At 43.1% G+C, this 25078-nt stretch overlaps 1 protein-coding gene across 1 annotated transcript in view; it reads left to right on the plus strand.

Annotated features, from left to right (window-relative positions):
- Positions 1–25078, plus strand: part of GALNTL6 (polypeptide N-acetylgalactosaminyltransferase like 6) — a 1387945-nt gene that overhangs the window by 1310151 nt on the left and 52716 nt on the right. Inside the window, exon 9 of the mRNA XM_043891291.1 lies at positions 2948–3169. Coding sequence (XP_043747226.1) covers positions 2948–3169 — 222 coding nt within the window. The remainder of the gene's footprint in view (positions 1–2947; positions 3170–25078) is intronic.

Below are 25078 nucleotides of genomic sequence, written 5' to 3' on the forward strand. Positions count from 1 at the left end.
CGAACCCCCGTCTCTTGCATCTCCTGCATTGGCAGGTGGATTCTTTACCACTGCGCCACCACCAGGGAAGCCTCTAAATACATGTGCTTCTATGCAAATATTCTGATGAGCTCAAACGTATATGTGATTATTCCATTTTCTGCAGTGGGTGAACTTATTCCACAATCTACGAAAGGCCAATGAAATGCTTCTTGCAACTGCTTAAAATATTTCTCAGCTGAGATTCCAATGTTTTCCCCAAAACTAAGTACAAATTCAAAACGACAGTGTAAGGGTCACATGGTGTCTTGTTATTTTCAGAATGATGCCTTCAGAATGACATGATTTCACCCATCACCTGGACTGTTCTAGACTGTTCCTTGTCTACAATAGTTGACACTTCAGAAAGGTTCCTCCTGATGGGAAACTGCACTCAGAAGAGAGCGTCTCCAGCGGAGGCTGTCTGACAAGGCATCGGAACATTAGAGAACAGTCGGGATTCATATGTTTGTCTAAATGGTTACATAACACCCATTGTTAGAGAGACACTGGCCATTAGTTTTTGCAATTATTGTGCTGGTTCTCTTTTCCCATCTCCTGAAAAGGTAATCAAAAAGGGCTCGATGATTTGACCTTATCCCTGGAGTATGTCCATGATCTTCTGGATTTCTTTGGAGTGTTTGGGAAAGCAGCAAACCTAACCTGCAACCAAGTATTTCCAATTGAAAAGGATGTGATAATGCAAAAGCGACCTGCCTGGTTCCCAGGTCAACGACCCTGCAGCCTCCCTGACGTTGCTGACCATCTTCCAACCTGTCATCGCCTGCCTCTTTCACTTATTCATGCTGCTGTTTCTGGCAAATGTTCATCCTGACCCTTACAGCCATTCCCAATTGAACACATCTGAACTGGTCAATTCCTCTTTGAGTTTTCACAAGAATTCCTATTTCTATTTCAAAAACCCAAAGCAGCAAACATCTATCTACCCTTTAGCAGCAGTGTTTTTTAAACTACTGTTTCTATTTCAGTGCCTTTATTAACAGATATATGCATGAGCTAAGAGTTTACTCATGTTCATTTTATATATGGTCTTTTATTAACTCCACAGTTAGCAAGCTCAGATGAGCACACACATGTACAAGGGCCTTTTAATTTAAAACAAAAACAATACCTACCCCTAAATTCACAGAATTTATAGTCTAAAAGTGTTTATTTACCCAAGTCAAACAGATTTCTTAGTGACACATCTTTCTTGCAAGCTGTCAGAATTTCTAAGCCATGCATCCACTTAATAAAAGGGTTTCCTAGGTGGCTCAGTGGTAAAGAATCCACCTGCAATGCAGGAGATCCTGGTTTGATCACTGGGTCAGGAAGATCCCCTGCAGAAGGGAATGGCTACCCACTCCAGTATTCTTGCCTGGAGAATCCCATGGACAGAAGAGCCTGATGGGCTACCTAGTCCATGGGGCGGCAAAGAGTCAGACATGACTGAGCAACTAACAATGGCTTCTTTCAGGGAGTTAAGTGCCCACATGCTTCGTGAACAAAAAACTTAAAACAGAAGTAGTATTGTAACAAATTCAATAAAGACTTTAAAAATGGTGCACATCAAAAAAAAAAAAAAACCCTTAAAAAAAAAAGAAAGAAATCAGAGTAGTCTTTATGGCATCATGTCTTCTCTGGCTCTTGTCGACTAACTGAGCCCTACTCATGCCAACCAAGGAGACCAGGGAGGACGAGGTGGCAAGTGTTGGGAATGAGGTCAGATGGCAGAGAGGCCCTCCAGGGAGGCTGGAGGTGAGCATAGTGGGAAAACAAAAAAAGGGTACAATTCCACTAGGAATAAGGTACCTGGAGACTCTGTCTTCAAACCCTCTAGGCACGGTGTCAGGTCTCATTCAGGACCATGTAGCAATTTTTAAGATAAACAGTTTTCCTAAACATTCCTAGTTACTTGAGTCACTTGTCTCTGGGTCTTAGTAGAGTTCCCAGCCTTTCTGCTCATTTTATCTTCTCAGTGCAAACGAGAAGCTGGAAAGGGTCAATATTCACACCAGTTGGGTGTTTAAAATAAGGCAAGTGAAAAGTGAAAGTGTTAGTCACTCAGACTCTGTTGTGAGCCCATGGACTGCAGCCCACCAGGCTCCTCTGTCCATGGGATTTCCCAGGCGAGACTACTGAAACCCAGGTGTTACTTAATCCTGCCACCACTCCCATGATGGAGGGACAGATGACTCTATGTCCCTTTTTCAGGGGAGGAATCTGAGACCCAGAGCATAGAAGTTACCTGTTTAACCTCAAAACTGGCAAAAGCGCTGCACCTCCTCCCCTGAGCCCCCACGCTCCTTCCTCTAAGGGGCCAGTCTCCCCGCTTTCTGCCCCCGTGGCTCCACCTGCAGAGGCCCTTGGTGCCCCCTTAGCTGACTTCACTCTGCCGAGAATTACTCAGGTCTCCTGGGCTTCCGTGTGCGCAAAGCACCATCAGAACCCAGGGTCTTCGTTTCAGTCCTGCTGGGCTCTCTCACTGTGACTGGGAGAACAACAGCTGGTTCCTCCTCACTCTTGCCAAGATCCCTCCTTGTTCCCTGAACCAGTTTAAGCAATCAGATGCCTAAGAGCAACATTGTTACCTCCAGCTGCAACTCCTGTCATTCTGGGTGAGAAACCAAGAATTCATCATTGGGCAATAGCAGCGGGGATGAGAAAGCTGATCAGCTTGTCCACGGGGTTTCACTGTCTCTGCCCCATTTATTTGAGCTCTCTAATTGGCAGTTGAACCCCATGCCAGAAGCAGAAAGGCATGCAAGGCCTCAGGCTAACCGTCTCACACCTCTGGCAGTGAGGGAAACTCACCACCAGAGCCGCCTGAGGTTGTCTAATTCCTTTTCTTTTTTTTTCCATCTGGAGGGCAAGTGGGCTGCGCCACGGGGACACGAGCCCATCACTGACACTCCTCTGTCCTGTGCAGAACCTGAAGCGGGTGGCAGAGACCTGGATGGACGAGTTCGCCGAGTACATTTACCAGCGGCGCCCGGAGTACCGGCACCTGTCCCCCGGGGACCTCTCGGCGCAGAAGGAGCTGCGCAGACAGCTCAAGTGCAAGGACTTCAAGTGGTTCATGGCAGCCGTGGCCTGGGACGTGCCCAAGTACTACCCTCCGGTGGAGCCCCCGCCCGCGGCCTGGGGGGAGGTGAGGTGCCCGGCTCCCCCGCCCCCAGGGGAAAACAAAGACTGTGTCCCCCGTCCCCAGCGGGGGTGGGATGGGGGCTCAGTGGCCAGTGAAAGTTGGCTGAAGCCATCTCTGAGAAGCGTCTGTTCAGCCTCTCTAGGAGCTGCTGGGGACGGGCAGTGAGCTCACCCCTGGAGCCCCTGGCCACTGTTGACTCTGAAAATTGATTTTTTTTTTAAGGCACCTGGAAAATATTTTGATTTGAGATTGGTGAAACTGCCATAAGCACTGACAGAGAATGAAAATGTCTCTGGTGCTGCTGTGTACATAAACATGCTGTGATGTCCACGATAAAATCCCTCCCTCCTCCTCGAATGGCCTGGTTGCTATTTGTCAGAGCAAGGATAAGATGTCCAGGGGCTTGGCAGTTTTTGTAACCAGGTATGACAGGCAGAATCACAAGGAGAGACTTTTCCAGAATACCCAGCACAGAGACACGTGTGGAACCTCACGGTTCCTTGGTGGAGGTTTGGTTGCCCAGTCGTGTCCAACTTCTAGCAACCACCTAGACTGTAGCCCTCCAGGCTCCTCTGTCCATGGGATTTTCCAGGCAAGAACACTGGAGTGGGTTGTCATTTCCTTCTCCAGGGGATCTTCCTGACCAAGGGATCGAACCAGCCTCTCTTGTATCTCCCAAATTGCCAGGAGGGTTCTTTACCAGCTGAGTCACCAGGGAAGCCCCATTGGCTCCTTAAATCAGGACTAACCTTCCCACTTCCGAGTGCTACTTTTTAAGTTTATTTCATGATCTAAAATGGAAAGAACTGGAAAGCCTCCGTTGGCAAATACAAAGCATGTATCTTTGGACATGTAAAGGACTCTTGTGATGGGTTCAGTTCCATTCAGCCCTACTTGTTCCCTTAGGACAGAGCATGCTAGAGCAGGGATTCAAATGGAATGGTGTGGATTTAGCCTGTGGTCTCATCTGCTCATGGCAGACGACTGGGCAGGATGTTCTCGCCATTCCAAGGCTCTGGGCTTCCGGAAGCCAAATGCAGACTGTCTCGCCTCGTGGAGGAGTCAATCCATCGTTGTCCTTGGCTTTGTGGTGTGGGGAGACTGTGTCTTTACCTGCTTAGCATCTGTGACTTGGCGGAGCTCTGAAAGCAGGGGAGGCCTGTGTGCAGCAAGGGGGGTGGAGGGGCGAGGGGGAGCGTCCTGGGGTGAGTCCAGTCTCCCCGGGGAGACTCCTTCAGGGAGTTACCCGGGTGCTGCTTGTTTCGCTGAGAGGCCCAAAGAGATGCCGTTCTCTATAGACCTGGGATACCACCGGCAAGAAGGATGGAGCCAAGACCAGCACCACATGCTCCATCTCCTAATGTTTTCCTACATCATGTGGTCCTGACCATGGATGCTTAAGTCAGTGAGTACTTTGGTCTTTCATCCGGAGCATCTTGGGGCTTTCCAGGGGCTCAGATGGTAAAGAATCTGCCTGCAATGCGGGAGACCCAGGTTTGACCCTGGGGTTGGGAAGATTCTTTGGAGAAAGGAATGGCAACCCACTCCAGTATTCTTGCCTAGAGAATTCCATGGACAGAGGAGCCTGGTGGGCTATAGTCCATGGGGTCACAAAGAGTCAGACATAACTGAGCAACTAACACTTTCACTTTCTTTCCAGTGCATCTTAAACATTTCATTAATGCATCCCTGGGATATTAATAATATTACGCTGTAGTATTCTTTTTGTTATCTACCAGGGACTTAATTTACAGCCGCAGAAATTTAAGGTAGACTCCAGAGAGAGCAATGTCTAACCCATTGTAAGACGTAAGAATTTGTTCCCCAATAAGTAGGTAAGTTTCTTCCCTGAGTTTTTTTGGTTGAGGTTATGTCTGTCATCTTTCTATAATGACCTAAAAATGGTCCTGCCTTAGTGACCAAGAATATCCTCCCAGACCTCCCAGTATCGCTGTTGATTCACAGCTGGGTTAAAATCTCATCCATCTTCTCCCTCTGTGGAGTCATAATTTTTTATTCCTTCCCATTACTACCTAAAGCACAACTGATCACATTTTCCCACATTTCCTGACTAAATAATAACTTGCATTTATAAAGCACCTCGGGAGGGGGGAAGCATCTTACTTGGAAACAGATTTGAAATTTCCCTGAGGTTCTAGAAAAGATACAACTTCGCAGGAAAAACCAAATGAGAACCATCTTAAAATCAGGTAGGCAATGCCAGTTTCTGTATCTATTACTCTTTGTTTTGGGGTGGCGTTTTTTTGAGTTTTTTTAATTTTATTTTTAATTGGGGGTTAGTTGCTTCACAGTATTGTGTTAGTTTCTGCCATCCATCAGCCATGGGTATACACACGTCCCCTCCCTCGAGAACCTCCCTCCCGCCCCTCCAGGCTGTCACAGAGCACCGGGTTTGAGCCCCCTGCATCACAGGGCAGATTCCCACTGGTTATCTATTGTCTGTTAGTCTCAGCTGTCTCATATCGCCACATGGTTGGCCTGGGCCCTAGAGACATTTGAGATCATCATTCTCGGTCTATATAATCAGACATGGAGAATGTCAGAATTTTTTTTTTTTAATATAATGGCAAATTTCTTTCCCCAAAGCTTCAGAACAGCAAACCAAGAAAGGTCATGTTTAGGTTTAAGAAAAGAAGAAGGTGGCAAAGTAGGTAGTTCTAGGACCAGTTACATTTAGTGACATTTATTCAGTGAGGGGGTGACATACAGCAAGGATGAAGACTCAAGATGGGGGGAAGGCAGAGGGAAGGGAAATCAACAAATGACAGGGTTTAGGGTGTGAATCCTACTGAAAAATACCCATCTCCCAAGCAGAGAAGAGCAAGAGTCATGCCTGGACGTTTAATGCAGGGGGCGAGCACGGATTCGGCCAAAAAGTTTGTTTCAGTTTTTCCATAACATGGAAAACCCAATATTTGCAATGTAGTTTAATCGAAATGAAGTGAAGAACAGGAAAGACCTGTTGTCTCAAAGGAAAGACCATTGTCTAGCTCTATATTGCATAATAGCAACTTACTTCTTAATGGTAGATAAAAATTCTAAATGTGCAGAATATATCTGCGGACCCATTTCATCGATGAAAGAAATTCAAAGGTTTCACTCATGTTTTTCTTTTCCCTCTGAGTGGGGTGCTTTTGTTTATTACTTTATTTTGGAATGATTTTAAATGTACAGAAAATTTGCCAAAGAAGGTACAGAAGTCTGATGTACATCTTTCATCTGCTCCTATTGTTAGCATCACATGTTTGTGACATTAACCACGGCACATTTGAGCCCAGTGATTAGTACTGCTGGGCTTCCCAGGTGGCACTAGTGTCTAAGAACCTGCCTGCCAATGCTGGAGACAAGAGACGCAGGTTTGATCCCTGAGTCGGGAAGGTCCCCTGGAGTGGGGCATGGCAACCCTCACCAGTATTCTTGCCTGGAGAATCCCATGACAGAGGAGCCTGGCAAAGCTGCAGTCCATGTGGTGGCAAAGAGTCAGACACGGCTGGGCACAGAGCACAGAGTACACAGATGAACTCAAATGAACTCAACTGCAGACTTTATTCAGATTTCACCAGTTTTACTTTTCCCTAATGTCCCTTTTCTGTTTCAGGGTCCAATCCAGTATATGAAAAGGCTATTTTATTCCCTATAAACTTTAATTTTCCACATGGGCCACACTCCTACATAAATGTAATAGATCACTCGCTGTTTTGATAAGAAAGTGAAAAGGGGAACACACACTCTGTGTGTGTGTGTGTGCGTGCGCGCGCGCGCATGCTTTAAGACAGTGGTAGCAAGGAACCACAGCGCTCTAGCAACGAAAACATAGAAGCCTTGGTGGGCGCCCTGCGGCAGGAAGCAGGTAGCTTGCTGTCTTATTCGCTTGTACTTGGAACGGCTTCCCCTGCTCGTCCGTGCCAGCCCAACCCCAAGTAAACAGTGAAGTGCCGAGGCAGTTTCAGGTGCTGGTCGTTGGAACCCAGCTCGGAAAGGATGTGTGCATTACAGACCATAAACAGCATATAAACTGCCACTCGTTTCCCTGACCTGTGTCTCCAAGCTCATCCCTCTGCTTCCACCCTCCTTCCTGAGGCTCATTCTCCACTGAGGTGGGAGATCAGGCCACGGCCTCGCTCAGGACCTTCCAACAGCCTCCCGCTCCCCCGGGGTCACAGTCCTCACTGAACCTGAGCGACCCAGCCCCTGTCGTGCCCCTCTGAGCTCATCCCTTCCTGGCGGCCCCCAGCTTCCTTTCTCCAGGACTCAGTGCTGCTCCTCGTCAGGCTGGGCACAAGCCCACCTCAGGGCCCTGTCACCTGCTGCTCCCCCACCTTAGACCCCAAGGTGCTTCCCTCACTTCCTCCAGGTACTTCCTCAAAAGCACTGTCTTCTCCGGGGGCCTCCCCGGCTGTCCCCCTGTCATGATGCAGCAATGCCCACAGGGGTCGCCCACCTCATCTGCTCTTAACCCCCTGCCCTGCTCTCTCCTTCTCACCAGCATCCCTCGCTATGCAGCAAGCTCTGCCATCTACTTATTTCTTGTGTTTCTCATCTATCTAGAGTTCCAGGGCAAAGGGATTCTGTTGATTTGTTAAATTATGACTGCGCTTCAGCAGCTAGAAGCAGGGTTTGGCATATTTTGTTGTTCAGTCACTAAGTCATGTCCGACTCTTTGCAACACCATGGACTGCAGCACACCAAGCTTCCCTGTCCTTCACTGTCTCCCAGAGCTTGCTCAAACTCATGTCCATTGAGTCAGTGATGCCATCCGACCATCTCATCCTCTGCCGTCCTCTTCTCCTCCTGCCCTTAAATCTTTCCCAGCATCAAGGTCTTTTCCAATGAGTCTGCTCTTCGCATCAGGTGGCCAAAGTATTGGGGCTTCAGCTTCAGCATCAGTCCTTCCAATGAATATTCAGGTTGACTTCATTTAGGATGGACTAGTTTGATCTCCTTGCAGTCCAAGGGACTCTCAAGAGTCTTTTCCAGCACCACAGTCCACATATAGTATATGCTCAATAAATGCTTACTAAGTGAATAAGCAACAAAGAAATGGAGGATCCTGACACCGTGTCACCTCTGCATGCATGGCTGTTTGCAGGCCCCCACAGGAAGCCAGACTCTGGCCCACCTCACCACATGGGAAGGGTCTCCACACCACCCCCTGGCCAGTCTGCAGAGTCTGCCTCTCTGGGAAGCCTGCCAGGGAAGAGATGGTATGAGTGATGAATCTCAGGTGACTGATTCCGATGGACTGACAGGACCATATTCCAAACCATAGTCCGGCAAGATAGGAAACCTTCTCTTCTAACATCCTAAGGAGAAGAAAAACCTCCAAAAGCAAAAATCCTCTATGTGAACAATTTCCAAACTCCCCCTGCCAGCTTCCTACTCCAAAGGCAAGAAGAGATTAAAGTCACCTCTGATGGAGGCATCATTCTGTCCTCCGGTCACCAGGGTAGTGGGTGGAGTGAGGAGGCGACAGGAGGCCCTGAGAGAATAAATGGGATTTTGAGTCATAGCAAGTTGAGCATCTCTTGGTGCTCTTCATATAGAAGCAATGCACTTTCCATGATATTGTGCCAGAGAATCTGGGTGAGAATGGGTTTTAATCAGAAAGCTCTTCTTAAACCAGGCACAGAGGAAGTGAGTGTCTCTTTTTGTGTCCAAATGCTAAATGGACAAAACAGAATTTCCTATTATTTTTCACCTTCTTACTCCTCCCCCTCCTTAGAATTCATGAATTCGCTATAGCCATTTATAGTACTCCTTCACTATAAAAAAAAAAAAAAGAGTTTTGCAGAATCTCACATCTTCACATACAGAAAGGACTGAAAGACGTCAAACAGCCAGGCGCGTCTTTCCCACTCAGGTGTCTTCCAGCTGTCCTCAATGTGCCAGTCTTGGCACAGCCGTTTGTCATCTCGCCATTGTGCAAAACTTTTTAAAAAAAAAAAAACCTTTATTTTAAAAATTCATTTCAATGCCGAACTCCTTCTGCTGCTATTTAAACTCCTCGCTCAAGATTCAAGTCATCCTGAATGGTGGCATCTTCACACAGACAGGCCCCCGGAGCCGTTCCAGCTCTCCCGCTCGGCTCCAGCTGCTCCTGGCTTGCTTTCACTCTCTCTCTTTCTTCTGATACTCTCATGGTACATGAGGTCTTTAGATTTCCCCATAACCGCTTCCAGGAAAGGAAGCTTGACACTAGGGTGTGCATTATCTGATAATACGATGCCGTCTCTTTCAAACAAATTCTATGCAAGCTTGGCTACTGAGACAGAGCGGGAAGCCGGGGTCTGGCTCCTTCTCTCGGGAGAGTGATGGCCAGTGTTCTCACCTCCACAACCTGCGCTGGCAGTGGAGTAATCTGCAGAGGACTGGTCTTACTGCTTTTTCAGCAACCGTGCCAGTACCATCCCTACCGTTCAACCTCTTTCTGTCTGAACCAGATCTGTAAATGGAGCAGCTGTTCAGAGCTGATTTGTCATCCTCTGAGTGTATGAAACTTGAGCTGTCATTTATTTTCTCAGGCAGAGACAATCCCAGCATGGTGTGCTAGTCCATTTCTCTGGAGCTCTGCACCCAGGTGGACAATAATGTAAGGCTACATAAGAAGTACATTCTCTTTCAGAATCTACTGTGTGTTTTCTGAGTTCTCTACAGTTGGAGACAAACTTGGTGTTTCATGATAAATGTGATTTTTGTTTAATATTTTCTTTTCGCTGTGCTGGGTCTTTGTTGCCGCAGTCTTTTCTCTAGTTGCAGCAAGCCAGGACCATTCTCTAGTTGCAGTATGTGAGCTTCTCATAGCGGTGGTTTCTCTAGTTGTGGAGCAAAGTCTCAAGGAGGCTCTGGCTTCAGTAGTTGTGGCTCCTGGACTCTAGAGCACAGGCTTAATTGCTCCGCATTCATGTGGGATCTTCCCAGAGCAGGGATTGAACCTCTGTCTCCTGCGCTGGCAGATGGATTCTCTACCACTGAAGCATCAAGGAAGCCCAATCAATGTGACTTTAGTTTCATATCACCTGCTGAGCAAATTGGACATCTTAATGTCTCCACATTAGCAATAGGGCCCATGTCCTAATAGAATCAGAGGTGTTTCAGAGCTGAAAGGTTTTTTTCTTCTTTTCTATAAATATGCCAAACGAAACTTTGTTTTTTCTATTTAGGGTTATGTGACAGCAGTAGATGCAATTTTAAGTGTATGTTAGCCTAATTGTGAATTCATTTTAGTGTTGAATTATCAATGATTGGTAACTTTCTAAGAATGATATAAAATTAACAGAATTTGAGGATCACTCAATTATTATAGCAGAATTTCCAATCCACAGCCTCAGGAGATTGGCACAGATGGAAAAATGCAATATAATTTCTCCAAGCCAGGAACATAAGAACACTCCCTCCCTAGCCATTCTTTCACAGAAAGCCCAGCTGGCTTCTGGGAGAGAGCTCAGAGTGGCCCCTGCAGGAGCAACCGCCCTTAACTTGCCTTAAAAGTCTAGTGACCTTCCACACGTTGATGGAAAACAAGAAAAAATAGGCAAACACTGGGAAAGATTCTTGGGGTCTTGGAAGAACACTGAGAAAATACTTAGTGTCATGCTGAGAGATGCAGACAGATGCCAGGGTACATCATTGGGCTTAGAGCTGGTTTTATCACTTGCAGGCGGACAGTAGTTAAGAACAAGAGCAAATATTCCTCCAAGTGGCTTGCTATGAATTGAGCTGTCTAGTAGCAGTAGGTCTTGGCTGGCCCTGTTCCAAACTCCAGGATGTGCAGTTACTGCACTGCTTAGACCTAAGTCATCCCTTCCATTTGCAGCTTAAAGGTCATCAGTCAGTCTGAGATTTTGTGAGTGGCCTGAAACATAACTGTCTCTGTCTTGGGTTGAGAGTTGGGAAAAATCAGCATGTGTGGGCTCCCCTGAAGCCTCCATTCTTTCTCCACAGATGGTTTTCTCACAATTATCTCTTTATGAGTTTTTATCCACTTGATTAGATTCCTTCTTTTTAATTTTAAGAGATAAAGGAATTGATTTTGACCACCTTTAGATTTCCAAAACTCTCTTTTTATCCCATCAATAACAAATTCTTAGATCCTTCCCTTTTATGGTAACATAAAAGGCCCTTCTCTAGACTCCCCATGCCCCAGGCCTTGCGTGCAGTCGCTCAGTCGTGTCCCACTCTGCAACCCCATGGCCTATAGCCTGGCCAGGCTCCTCTGCTTATTCCTCATCCAGTGAATACCTGAAGAAGATTGCCTTTGGGAGGCGGATCTGAGGCTTGTTTTTCAGTTTCCTTGCCTGGCGGCCTTTTGAATAATCCCTCTTCCACTGCAAACCTAGGCACCTCGGCGTGTTTTTCTTGCTGCGCGTGGGAGCAAAACCAACCTGATGAGCAGCTGTTTGAAAGTGCTCATGGATGACTCCACCAGCCACTGGAAAACTCTGCTGTTACAACCCTGGCCTCAGAGATGCCATGCGTTAACCCAACAGGCACTGAACAAAGAGCCCAGTAATTCTCCAGTGCTTCACCAATACCTCTGAGCGCCTCATAAACTGATTTCACAGGAACCAGAGCTCCATGGACAGCACAAGTCTCTGCTGTAAAGAACAAGGCTAGATAGACAAGTGCACGGCTTCATACTTAGTTATTAGAGGCTCAGCTTTCCTTCGAATCAGAGAATTGAATCCACACTAACTTACGTCTCTGCCACACGGAGTTCTCACCATTTGACCTCTCTTTCTCAGAGGAGCGAGTCTACTTCCAACAGCCTGGGTATATTTAGAGAAGATTCCCCACTTTGGGGAGAACAGGAACTTTATACTTTATGGTTCTGTGTTACAAGAGCCAGAACAATAAAAGAATTCTCCTACCATAAAAAAAAAAAAAAAAAAGGCCCTTCTCTTGAGTTTCTATTGCCAACGTGATGTCTATTAGTTGGTCAAGGTCTAGATAAGGTGACCCATCTGTCAGGCACATTACAAAGAGAAACTAACAAGGTAATCTCAAGAGTAGCTTAACTTTCTAGATAATCCCTAAAACAGGAAGGACAAGTCAGTTTTTCTTAGTCTTATTCTAGACCCAAATCATGTAGAACTGGTTACACACATCCAAGCTCTGTGCCCATGCTTTTTTTTTTTTGTCCAGAATTGTTGTCAAGAAACAGTTTGGCTCCAGATCCTAACATTCAGATACTGCTATTCTACTGGAAATAATGAAAAGCCATAGGATGTGACATCTGAAAACTAACATTTCTACTATATTCTTGTTTTAAAATATACTGGGGTTTCTAATGCTAAAAACACGGCAACAGCACGGTTTTGTTAAATCACAGCCCAGACAAAATACATAGGCTCACAAAAGAAAATCCACACACAACCTGGATGTTATCTTACAAAACTGGTGACCAGGAACCCCAGAGCAGGGTTAGTGGAAACTACATCAGGTGCAGCAGGGTTATGGGATCAGCAGGAATGAAGAGTTGGTAGGGAATAAGAAGGAGAGTGTGGACGGTGCTATGAGATGCAACTCAGAAACCAGCAAGTATTCACCCCCAAAAGGAACCCATCCTTTACGAAACAGGAACAAAAGCCTCAACTCTGCAAACAGTCAGTGAAAGTCAAAGATTCCCTCAAAGGCTCCAAGCTGAGGACAAGAGCAAGGAAACCATAGGAAACTAGTGAGGGGCCCCAGAATTCAAAGGATGCTGAGGCAGTCGTCTGCCCTAGATCTCTCTCTGCAGTATCTCAGAAATGCTCTGAAATATGCCCTCTTGGAAAGACAGAGACTCAGTCTTTCCAGTTCCCTTTCCCTCACCTTACTAAAAAAAAAAGGAAAGAAAAGAACCTGCTGCTAGTGCAATCCAAAAAGAAACACCATGGATCCCAGGAAGACAAAAGCTTCTGACACCAGAGAAGGGGGTGTCTGAGCTGGACCTCAGGACATGCTGGACAAGCACCTGGAAAGGTAGACTCACTTTTCTGGAAGGAAAGACCCTCAGACTCTAGACAACACAGAGTTAGAAGCAGAAGCTCCTGTGAATCAGGCTCTCCCTGATAGAGAAGTCATCACAGATATAAAGAGGTATGTTTTAATCCATCACAGTAATAACACAGAAGAGAACCCTACAGAGGAACTTCCCAAGAGAATGGCTAATTTGTATGTGGAAAATAAAACCAGATTACAATAAAACCCTATACAGAGATCCTGCAAGGATAAAGATTTAAATGAACCAAATAAAATTCCCAGAGATGATGACAACATCCCACAAATGTGGCCACAAAGTGGATGACAATGGCAACAGATTCCCAAATGAGCTGAAAGAAATGTAAAAACAATCTAAACTTGAAAGAATCATACAAGTCAAAATTAAAACAGCTCAGAAAGGAATCAGTTGAACAATAAAGTCCTACTGTAGAGCGCAGAGAACTATATTCAATATCTTATGATAAACAACAATGGAAAACAATGTGAGAAAGGATTTACACACACACACACACACACACACACGGGCTTCCCTGGTAGCTCAGGCGGTATAGAGTCCACCTGCAATGCAGAAGACCCAGGATCAACCCCTGGGTTGGGAAGATCCCTTGGAGAAGGAAATGGAAACTCACTCTAGTATTCTTCCCTCATGAATCCCATGAACAGAGGAACCTAGCAGGATATAGTCCACAGGGTCACAAGGAGTTGGACACAACTGAATGACTAACACTCTGGGCTTCTCAGGTGGTACCAGTGGTTAAAAAACAAAACAAACAAAAAAACACCTTTTTATATCTATCTATCTATGTGTGTGTGTGTGTGTGTGTGTGTATGCATGTGTGTGCATATGCATGATGTATGTGTGTATATATTTATATATAAAACTGAGTCACTTTACTATACCAGAAACTAACACAACATTGTAAATTAACCATACTCCAAAAAAATTAAAAATTAAAAAAAGAAGATAGTTGGATTGATGTGAAATGTGATGAGATGAAAACAGAGCTGAAAACTCAAGAATGAAAAGAGAAGAAAATGAAAGAAAGAAAAAATATCTCAGAAACAAAGGCAGAATTAGAAAAAACAAAGAAGCAAACAGAGACATGGGAAGTGCAGGAAGAGAAACCGAGGCTGGAAGGGAGGAGAGTGAAATTAATAGCATAAATAAAGAGAGACTGAGGAGTCTACCAAAGATTTGAAACAACAGAAATTTAATGAAGATTTAACATCAGTTCCAAAAGAAGAATGCCTAACCTCCAAAAAATGAAAGACACCAAAGACATAAAGCTATATTTAAGAAAATCTTCAAAGAAATACCTGAATCTACATGTTAAAGGGGCTGTAGCTGAGAACTATAAATCTCTTTGAGAAAATTAGAGATACCAAGGGAACATTTCATGCAAAGATGGGCACAATAAAGGACAGAAATGGTATGGACCCAACAAAAGCAGAAGATATTAAGAAGACATGGCAAGAAATCACAGAAGAACTATACAGAAAGATCTTAATGACCCAGATAACCATGATGGTGTGATCACCCAACTAGAGCCAGACTCCATCCTGGAGTGTGAAGTCAAGTGGGCCTTAAGAAGCATCACTATGAACAAAGCTAGTGGAGGCAATGGAATTCCAGCTGAGCTCTTTCAAATCCTAAAAGATGATTCTGTGAAAGTGCTACACTCAAGATGCCAGCAAATCTGGAAAACTCAGCAGTGGCCACAGGACTGGGAAAGACCAGTTTTCATTCCAATCCCCAAAAAAGGCAATGTCAAAGAATGCTCAAACTACTGTACAATTGCACTCATCTCACATGCTAGCAAAGTAATGCTCAAAATTCTCCAAGCCAGGCTACAACAGTACGTGAACTGAGAACTTTTAGATGTTCAAACTGGATTTAGAAAAGGCAGAGGAACCAGAGATCAAATTGCCAACAACCATCAGATCATCAAAAAAGGAAGAGAGCTCCAGAAAAACATCTACTTCTGCTTTATTGACTTGCCAAAGCCTTTGACTGTGTGGATCACAACAAACTGTGGAAAATTTTTAAAGAGATGGGAATACCAGACCACCTTACCTGCCTCCTGAGAAATCTGTGTGCAGGTTAAGAAGCAACAGTTAGAACCAGACATGGAACAATGGACTGGTTCCAAATTGGGAAAGGAGTATGTCAAGGTTGTATATTGTCATCCTGCTTATTTAACTTCTATGCGGAGTACATCATGCAAAATACCAGGCTGATGAAGCACAAGCTGGAATCAAGATTTCCGGGAGAAATATCAATAACCTTAGATATGCAGATGACACCACCTTTCTGGCAGAAAGTGAAGAGGAACTAAAAAGCCTCTTGATGAAAGTGAAAGAGGAGAGTGAAAAGGCTGACTTAAAACTCAACATTCAGAAAGCTAAAAGCATGGCATCCAGTCCCATCACTTCATTGCAAATAGATGGGGAAACAATGGAAACAGTGACAGACTTTATTTTCTGGGGCTCCAAAATCACTGCAGATGGTGACTGCAGCCAATGAAATTAAAAGATGCTTGCTCCTTGGAAGAAAAGCTGTGGCAAACCTAGACAGCATATTCAAAAGCAGACATTACTTTGGCAACAAAGATCTGATTTATTAGAAAAGACTGATGCTGGGAAAGACTGAAGGCAGGAGGAGAAGGAGACGACAGAGGACAAGATGGTTGGATGGCATCACCAACTCAATGGACATGAGTTTGAGCAAGCTCTGGGAGATAGTGAAAGTCTGGCATGCTGCAGTCCATGGGGTTGCAAAGAGTCAGACATGACTGAGCAACTGAACAACAATAAGCTCAGAAAACCAATCGAGGACCATTAAGACCGGAACATTTCCAATAAAACAGTTGTAGTTTTTAAAAGATGAAAAGCAACATCACTTTGCCAACCAAGGTCCATATAATCCAAGCTATGGTTTTTCTAGCAGTCATGTATGGATGTGAGAGCTGGACCATAAAGAGGCTGAGTGCCCAACAATTGATGCTTTCAAACTGTGGTGCTGGAGAAGACTCTTGAGAGACCCTTGGACAGCAAGGAGATCAAACCAGTCAATCCTAAAAGGAAATCAACCCTGAATATTCATTGGAAGGACTGATGCTAAAGCTCCAATACTTTGGCCACCTGATGCAAACAGCCAACTCATTGGAAAAGACCCTGATCCTGGGAAAGATTGAAGCCAGGAGAAGAGGCGAAAGAGGATGAAATGGTTTGATGGTATCACTGATTCAATGGACATGAGTTTGAGCAAACTCTGGGAGATAGTGAAGGACAGGGAAGCCTGGTGTGCTGGAGTTCATGGGGTCACAAGGAGTTGGACATGACTTAGCAACTGAAAAACAACAGTACATGCAAATGAAAAACAAATAAACCTAAGTTACACTTTGAATCACAAACATTTTGTGCCAGAAAACAATAGAAGAACAGTGTAAAAGATCTGTTAGAAATTAAAACATGAGCAAAAGATTTTACATCCAACCAAGCTGTGCTTCAAGTATGAAGGCTTTCAAAAAAAAAGGTTATAAACATTCTAGAATTCATAGATTAATTTTCCCAAGTCTTTCTAAGGAACCCTACTAGAGAATGAGCTTCAGAAAACCAAGAGATGTTTAGATTAGCTTGGCCACAAACCATATCTGAGATCAAACAGCCAGAGACTGTCTGTAAGGATAAAGGATATGTAAATGTCATATGGTCAGACAATGCAGAAATAACACAACAAACAAATACAGAAAGTAAGCAGAAAGCAGAATAAATTCCCTCAGGCATTAACTAGGATTAAAACAATACCACCTGCATTTGAAAAGGTGGCTCAGAAGGTAAAGAATCTGCTTGCAATGTGGGAGACCTGGATTTGTTCCCTGGGTTGGGAAGATTCCCCTGGAAAGGGAATGGCTACCCACTCCAGTATTCTTGCCTGGAGAATTCCAGGGACAGAGGTTACAGCCCATGGGGTCATGAAGAGTCAGACAGGACTGAGCAACTAACACTTTCACTTTCATCTAGATTTAGACACTGAGGAGAGGCAATAAAAAGGAAATGATTGTAGATAATTAGTGCTGCCGAGAAAAGAGCAGAATTAGGCATTAACAAAAAAAAAAAAAAAAGAACCTTCAGATATTATATACAATATTAAAGGTAACTAGTAGAACAACAACAACAAAAGAAAACCACAAACCATATGAAATGCCAAAGATTACAAAGAGAAAAGAAAATGAATCACACAGTGAAAGATTTACTAGATACAGTAAGTAAATAATAAATCAGCATGTCATAGCTGAGATCAAACAATAAAGAAATCTGTTAAAAGAAGAAAATTCAGATCAACTATTTAAGCCAAGTTTTTCACTCTCCTCTTTCACTTTCATCAAGAGGCTCTTTAGTTCTTCTTCACTTTCTGCCATAAGGGTGGTGTCATCTGCATATCTGAGGTTATTGGTATTTCTCCCAGCAATCTTGATTCCAGCTTGTGCTTCATCCAGCCCAGCGTTTCTAATGATGTACTCTGCATATAAGTTAAATAAGCAGGGTGACAATATACAGCCCTGACATTCTCCTCTTCCTATTTGGAGCCAGTCTGTTGTTCCATGTCCAGTTCGAACTGTTGCTTCCTGACCTGTATACAGGTTTCTCAAGAGGCAGGTCAGGTGGTCTGGTATTCCCATCTCTTTCAAAATTTTCTGCAGTTTACTGTGATCCACACAGTCAAAGACTTTGGCATAGTCAATAAAGCAGAAATAGATGTTTTCTGGAACTCTCTTGCTTTTTCAATGATCCAGCGGATGTTGGCAATTTGATCTCTGGTTCCTCTGCCTTTTCTAAAACCAGCTTGAACATCTGGAAGTTCATGGTTCACGTATTACTGAAACCTGGCTTGGAGAATTTTAAGCATTACTTTACTAGCGTGTGAGATGAGTGCAATTGTGCAGTAGTTTGAACATTCTTTGGCATTGCCTTTCTTTGGGATTGGAGTGAAAACTGACCTTTTCCAGTCCTGTGGCCAGAGTGAAAAAGTTGGCTTAAAGCTCAACATTCAGAAAACTAAGATCATGGTATCCAGTCCCATCACTTCATGGCAGACAGATGGGGAAACAGTGGAAACAGTGTCAGACTTTATTTTGGGGGGCTCCAAAATCACTGCAGATGGTGACAGCAGCCATGAAATTAAAAGACGCTTACTCCTTGGAAGCAAAGTTATGACTAACCTAGACAGTATATTAAAAAGCAGAGACATTACTTTGTCAACAAAGGTCCGTCTAGTCAAGGCTATGGTTTTTCCAGTGGTCGTGTATGGATGTGAGAGTTGGACTGTGAAGAAAGCTGAGTGCCGAAAAATTGATGCTTTTGAACTGTGGTGTTGAAGAAGACTCTTGAGAGTCCTTTGGACTACAAGGAGATCCAACCAGTACATCCTAAAGGAGATCAGTCCTGGGTGTTCATTGGAAGGACTGATGCTGAAGCTGAAACTCCAATACTTTGGCCACCTGATGCGAAGAGCTGACTCATTGGAAAAGACCCTGATGCTGGGAAAGATTGAAGGCAGGAGGAGAAGGGGACAACAGAGGATGAGATGGTTGGATGGCATCACTGACTCAATGGACGTGAGTTTGGGTGAACTCCGGGAGTTGGTGATGGACAGGGAGGCCTGGCATGCTGCGGTTCATGGGGTCGCAAAGAGTCGGACATGACTGAGTGACTGAACTGAACTGAACAGAATGAATCCAATCTAACTCTCTGTGGTATGACATATACCACAGTCAAAAAGACACAAAGACTAAGGATTAAAGAAGAAGCATAGATACACCAGGGAAACTCAAGCAGTAAGAAAGCAGAAGTTCCTATTTTAATATAAAACACGGCAGGATGAGGGGGAAACAAGCTAAAAAGTTAAAGAAAGCCAAATGGACATTATAATGACAAAGACTGCAATCTACAGAGGAGCAACTTTTATAAGGTAGAAACTGTTGTAAATGAAGAAGAAAAGAACTGAAACATACTGAAAATAGGACAACAAACATCTCTCAGTCCAATACATAACAGGTAAATCAAACTTTATTGATTCCATATAATCAAAACCATGTAATTCGGAATTCACTGCAGTCCAGTGGCTAGGATGCTAAGCTTCCATTGCCAGGGGCTGGGTTCAATCCCTGGTTGGGGAACTAGGATCCTGCAAGCCAAGTGCCATAGACAAAAATAAATATAAACCTGGAAAAAATAATAATAAACCTTGTAATCAGCACTGTAAATAGAATAGACCTCTTTAACTCTGAAACATTGTTTTACATTCACATTATTTTCAAGTACACAAGTTTGAAGGTATGTTCCTGTTATAAAGAAACCAGGTTTGCCTCAAAGATCTACATATAAAAAGAAATCTAAACACAAAATTAACAGAATAAACAGAGGATTTTCAACTTGAATTGGAAATGGCAAGGTGGATCGGGAATTTTTTTTCCCCTCACTTTCTAAAATACAAATTTTCAGCTCTGTTCACTGAGGACTGGAAACAATTCCACTCCAATCTCACAGGCACATCTAACTCTCAATGTGGTCTCTAAACTGGATTCTCCCCTCAGTGGAACTAAGGATCCTTGAAGAAATGACTGATCCTAGTTGTGGGCAGGAAATATAGGAAAATGGGCTAGGACGTTTTGTCCCAGAAAGTAAAGAAGGGAAGGAAGCAATGAGGGTCTGATTCTGATCAAGAGGACACAGGTCGGGATGCTATTTATTCAACTGCTGCTGCTGCTTAGCCTCTCAGTCGTGTCCAGTTCTTTTGTGACGCTATGGACTGTAGCCTGCCAGGATCCTTTGTCCATGGAATTCTCCAGGCAAGAATACTGGGGTGGGTTGCCATTACCTCCTCCAGGGGATCTTCCCAACGCAGGGACCAAACCTGTATCTCCTGCATGTCGCCAGCATTGCAGGCAGGTTCTCTACCACTAATGCCGCCTGGGAAATCCCAACTAACCTTTAATAATTACGACCAAAATGTTCAAGAGGAGCTACAGAGGACCTAGATGGCACAAAGCCCAGTAGTAACCTTTCTTTTCTTTTTTAATTTATTTTTTAATTAGAGGATAACTGTTTTACAATATTGTGTTGGTTTCTGCCATACAACAGCACAAATCAGCCATATATATATAGATAGATAGATAGATATAATATCTATATATGTATAGATATTATATGCTTGGTTGGTTCTAGAACCAACCAATATGCTTGGTTCTAATATATGTATAGATATTATATATATATATTTGCTATATATATATTATATAAATATTTATAAACATATACTATAAAATATAATATATATGTACATTATATATATATATACACACACCCTCCCTTTGTGCCTCTGTCCCCCATCCCACCCCACACCTCTAGATCATCACAGAACACCAGGCTGGGCTTCCTGTGCTATACAGCAGTTTCCCACCAGGTATTTGCTTTACACTGGAGAAGGAAATGGCAACCCTCTACAGTATTCTTGCCTGGAGAATTCCATGGACAGAGGAGCCTGGCAGGCTACAGTCCAAGGGGTTGCAAAGAGTCGGACATGACTGAGTGACTAACACTCACACACATCTGTTTCACACATGATAGTGTATATATACACGTCAATCCTATTTTTGTAATTCATCCTACCCTCTCTTTCACCTGCTAACATAGATGTCCACCAGAAGATGAATGGATGAAGAAGATGTGCTACATATACACAATGGACTATTACTCAGCCATAAAAAGGAACAAATTTGTTGTAGTGAGGTGGATGAACCAAGAAACTGTTGTACAGAGGGAAGTAAGTCAGAAAGAGAAAAATATCATATATTGATGCACATATATGGAATCTAGAAAAATAGTATTGATGAACCTATTTGTAGGGAAAGAATGGAGCTGCAGATGTAGAGAACAGACTTGTAAGCTTTCTTAAAAGTAATGCCTTCAAGTAACTTCAGACATGTAAACAGTTGCAGTCTAAGAAAATACTATAGAAACTCAAGAGATTACCTACGGAATGCATTTCAGACTCATCATGAATGCTGTTATAAATTAAGTTTTAATTAGGACTCGAAAGCCTCATACCAATCAGATGTCTAGTCATTATTGTGTTGGTTAACAAAGCTTTATCTCTTAATATTATAAACTCCACATAAAAATGATTAAAGTCTCATTCTTGTCAGAAACAAAAAAGGACCTAGGGGTCAGCTAACAGTTTCCACTTGCCATAGACAGGACACTATGAATACCCAAAAAGTTGACCCAATAAATTAAAATACACTAAATACATTGTGCTCCAAAATCACTGCAGATGGTGACTGTAGCCACGAAATCAGAAGATGCTTGCTTCTTGGAAGGAAAGCTATGGCAAACCTAGATAGCATATTAAAGCAGAAACATCACTTTGCTGACAGAGGTTGGTGTTTAATGCACAAGAACTTGAACAAACTCCAGGAGATAGTGATGGACATGTAAGCCGGGTGTGCTGCAGTCCATGGGGTCGCAAAGACTGGACGTAACTGAGCAACTGAACAAGAACAAATAAACAAAAAGTTGTAAATTCATAAAAGGAAGGGAGGTGAGAAAAAGAGAAACCAAGCTGAAAAATCAAGAACTAGGTCTGATATAATCTTTTAAAAATGGCAACAGCAATACCAACAAGATCAAATCTGAATTTAACTAAGCTTTTAAACGAAACTTCAGTCCACAGGAAATTTGGGGAGTAGAAGAGAAAGTTAAATGACATCTGCAACCAATTCTAGAATTTAAGAATTTAGTTTCTTCACTAAGTCCATGCAGGGTAGGGGTGGGGTCTAGATTATGAAATATTCACAAAAGTATTGTAGAGCTTAAGAACCACACATCATGAAATGGAACTTGCTTAGATCCTGAATAAAATATACTAAACTAACTGAAAAGAGGCATTTTTAGACAGTTAAGGGAAGTTGAATCTGGGTTATGTATTAATGACACTAATTACTATTAATTTCTGGCTATGTGGGGAAATGTTTCTCTGTGTGTGTGTGTGTGTCTTGCTCTTTTCTCTCTCTTTTTCTCCTAGAGAAGACTGCTAAACCATTTAGGGGTGAAATGACAAGATGCATAGAAAATTATTCAGCAACAGCAGGAGGAGGTTGGGAAGATGAAACTGTATGGCAAGATGCCGATGGTTTACAAACACCCATGATTGGCATAGAGAAATTTTCATAATAAGATTTTTTAATGCATTGGCTTTGAAGGGATGTGGGAACACAGTAACAATGGGGAAATAGCTACATGCTGGTGACAGTGTAGTCACAGCTAGTCATCAGCATTTTATTTTATTTGTACCCTGGAATCATCATCATATCTCTCATGTTTGAATGGCATAATGCCTCAATAATGTAATATTTTACTCAGGTTTTATATCTAGGATATTTATGAGCTCTGTCTGAGAACTGGTGTAGAATAACATGAAAGAAGACACCATAAATATATGAGCAGATGGCACCTTTTTGGGAGGAGGGTTTATTATTGAAGTACAGTTAATTTGCAGTGTGTGCCAGTCTCTGCTGTACAGCAGAGTGACTCAGTTATACACGTACATACACTCATTTTTAATGTATTCTTTTCCATTATAGTTTGTCACAGGATACTGAATATAGGTCCCTGTGCTACACAGTAGGACCTTGTCTATCCATCCTGTATATAATAGCTTGCCACTGCTAATCCCAACCTCCTAGTCCTTCTCTCCCCCACCTCCCCTCAAGCACTATTTTTTTTTTCCTTTATTTTTCTTAAATTATGGAGGTATGATAGCACACTTACAGGAGACTTGGAGAATACAGAACAAAGTTACATATACTTCCACTATATATTACAATTATTTTTAAGTAAAGATTTTTGGTTGCAGTTTCAATATCAAACTATTAAAAATTAATAGAATGAATATACATAAAAGTATAAGGATACACTTGGCCTGAAAAGCACTATGAACTAACTTAACATAATTAAGATTTACACAATTTTCACACAACAGCAGGACACAAATTCCCTTCAAATTCCCATAGACAATAAACCAGGAGAGAGAAAAAAAGTTTTGACTGAGGCTTGAAACTTCTAGTCCAATTCTGAGACTATAAAGAAATGCTACATTGTTTAAAAAAGAAAAAAATAGGAAATTAATATGTGATAGACACAGGGATCAAACCTGGGTCTCCTTCATTGCAGGCAGATTCTGTACCGTCTACCGTCTGAGCCACCAGAGAAGCCTCATGGTATTATTAACTAAAGTACAGATTTTGTTCAAATTTTACAAAATTTTATGCTAGTGTCCATTATTTGTTTTCATACCTTATTCAAGATTTCACATTGCATTTAATCACATTGAGCAGCTTCAGTTGCATGCAACAAACTCTGATAAATTCTCTTTTCATTTTTAAAGTTATAATTAGAAAATTATATTTTCTAATTTTCCTTGTTATGGCTTCTTAGATACACCCATCATTTAAAAGTGGACATTTAATTTCCAAATACATGGGGTTTTCTTAAGTACCCTTGACATTAATTTCTCATTTAGATACTAATTTCTCATTTAATTTTCTCTGTTATCACTCTCTGTGTTTTTTTTTTTTTATCCTTTAACTTTATTGAGGATTTCAACGGCTAATTCAAAGATCTTTCTTGGTAAATGTCACCTTTTTGTCTGCCAGAATCTCTCTCTCTCATTTCTAAATGTTGGACCACTGGTTATTAGTGGTTATTAGTTGCCTAGAGAACTTCCTTCTTTCCTATCAGTAACATACAATTGTTTTTCAAAATCATGTTATTATTAGTAAACTTCAAAGAATAGTTCATGTTTTCAAAATGCTTACTGTAGATAGTTTTAGTCCTCCAAACATACCTGAAACATAGTGTCTAGTTATTCACCATTCAACTAGATAGCAACAGAGACCACACTGATTTTAAAAGAAAGAATGAGGGGGGGCGGAAATCACCATGTTTACCGGAGATGCTAGCTTCCACAACCACAATCACCATGTAGCAATCTGGGTCAGAATAATCCTATTCGGAGGAAGTTATGGAGGACTCAGACGGTAAAGAATCTGCTGCAATGCAGGAGACTCAGGTTCAATCCTTAGGTTAGGAAGATTCCTTGGAGAAGGGAAAGGCAACCCATTCCTGTATCCCTGCCTGGGAAATCGCATGGACAGAGCCTGGCGGGCTACAGTCTACAGGGTCGCAGAGTCAGACACGACTGAGCGTGGCACACACGCGCACAAGCGCAAACACACACAAAGGAGACGAAGATGACAGACCTAAGCAACACCGAGACACGGAAGCCACGTGCTCGGTGACGAAGAGGCGGGGCGCGTCCCTGGCACACCCGGCAGCACTCAGCCCCGCGCGCACGCAGCCAGAGCCAGGGAAAGCATGCGCATCTCCCCGCAGCGTCAGGCTTAAAGGCTGGGAGGAAGGCAACACTGTGAAGAATAGCATCGATACGAAACGGCCTGTTAGAGGACAGAATGCACAATGCAGAACACTTGCTTAAATGAAAGTAATTCTTCAGGAAGATGCTGTCTGAGACCGCTGACTCCCCACACGTGAGCACCTACCATCAGCCTGGTTCTCGGGGAAAGGTTTGCAGGGTGCCGGCCTAAGGAAAGGGCTAGACGGAGGAAACCAGCCCTCCTCTTTGAAGATCCAGAAACGCTGCTCCTGGCAACCGTAAGTTCATCTGAAGTAAGTCAGAGAGAGAAGAAGAAATATCCTATGACCTCCTTTATGTGTGGAATCTAAAAAGAAAAATTGAGATGAACTTACTTAAAAAACAGAAAGCGACCTCACAGACCAACACATTCCTTTTTGTGCTGACCCGCTGAGTGGGTGACTGGACTTCTGCGG

This window comes from Cervus elaphus, chromosome 29 (genome assembly GCF_910594005.1).
Source record: "Cervus elaphus chromosome 29, mCerEla1.1, whole genome shotgun sequence".
NCBI lineage: Eukaryota > Metazoa > Chordata > Mammalia > Artiodactyla > Cervidae > Cervus > Cervus elaphus.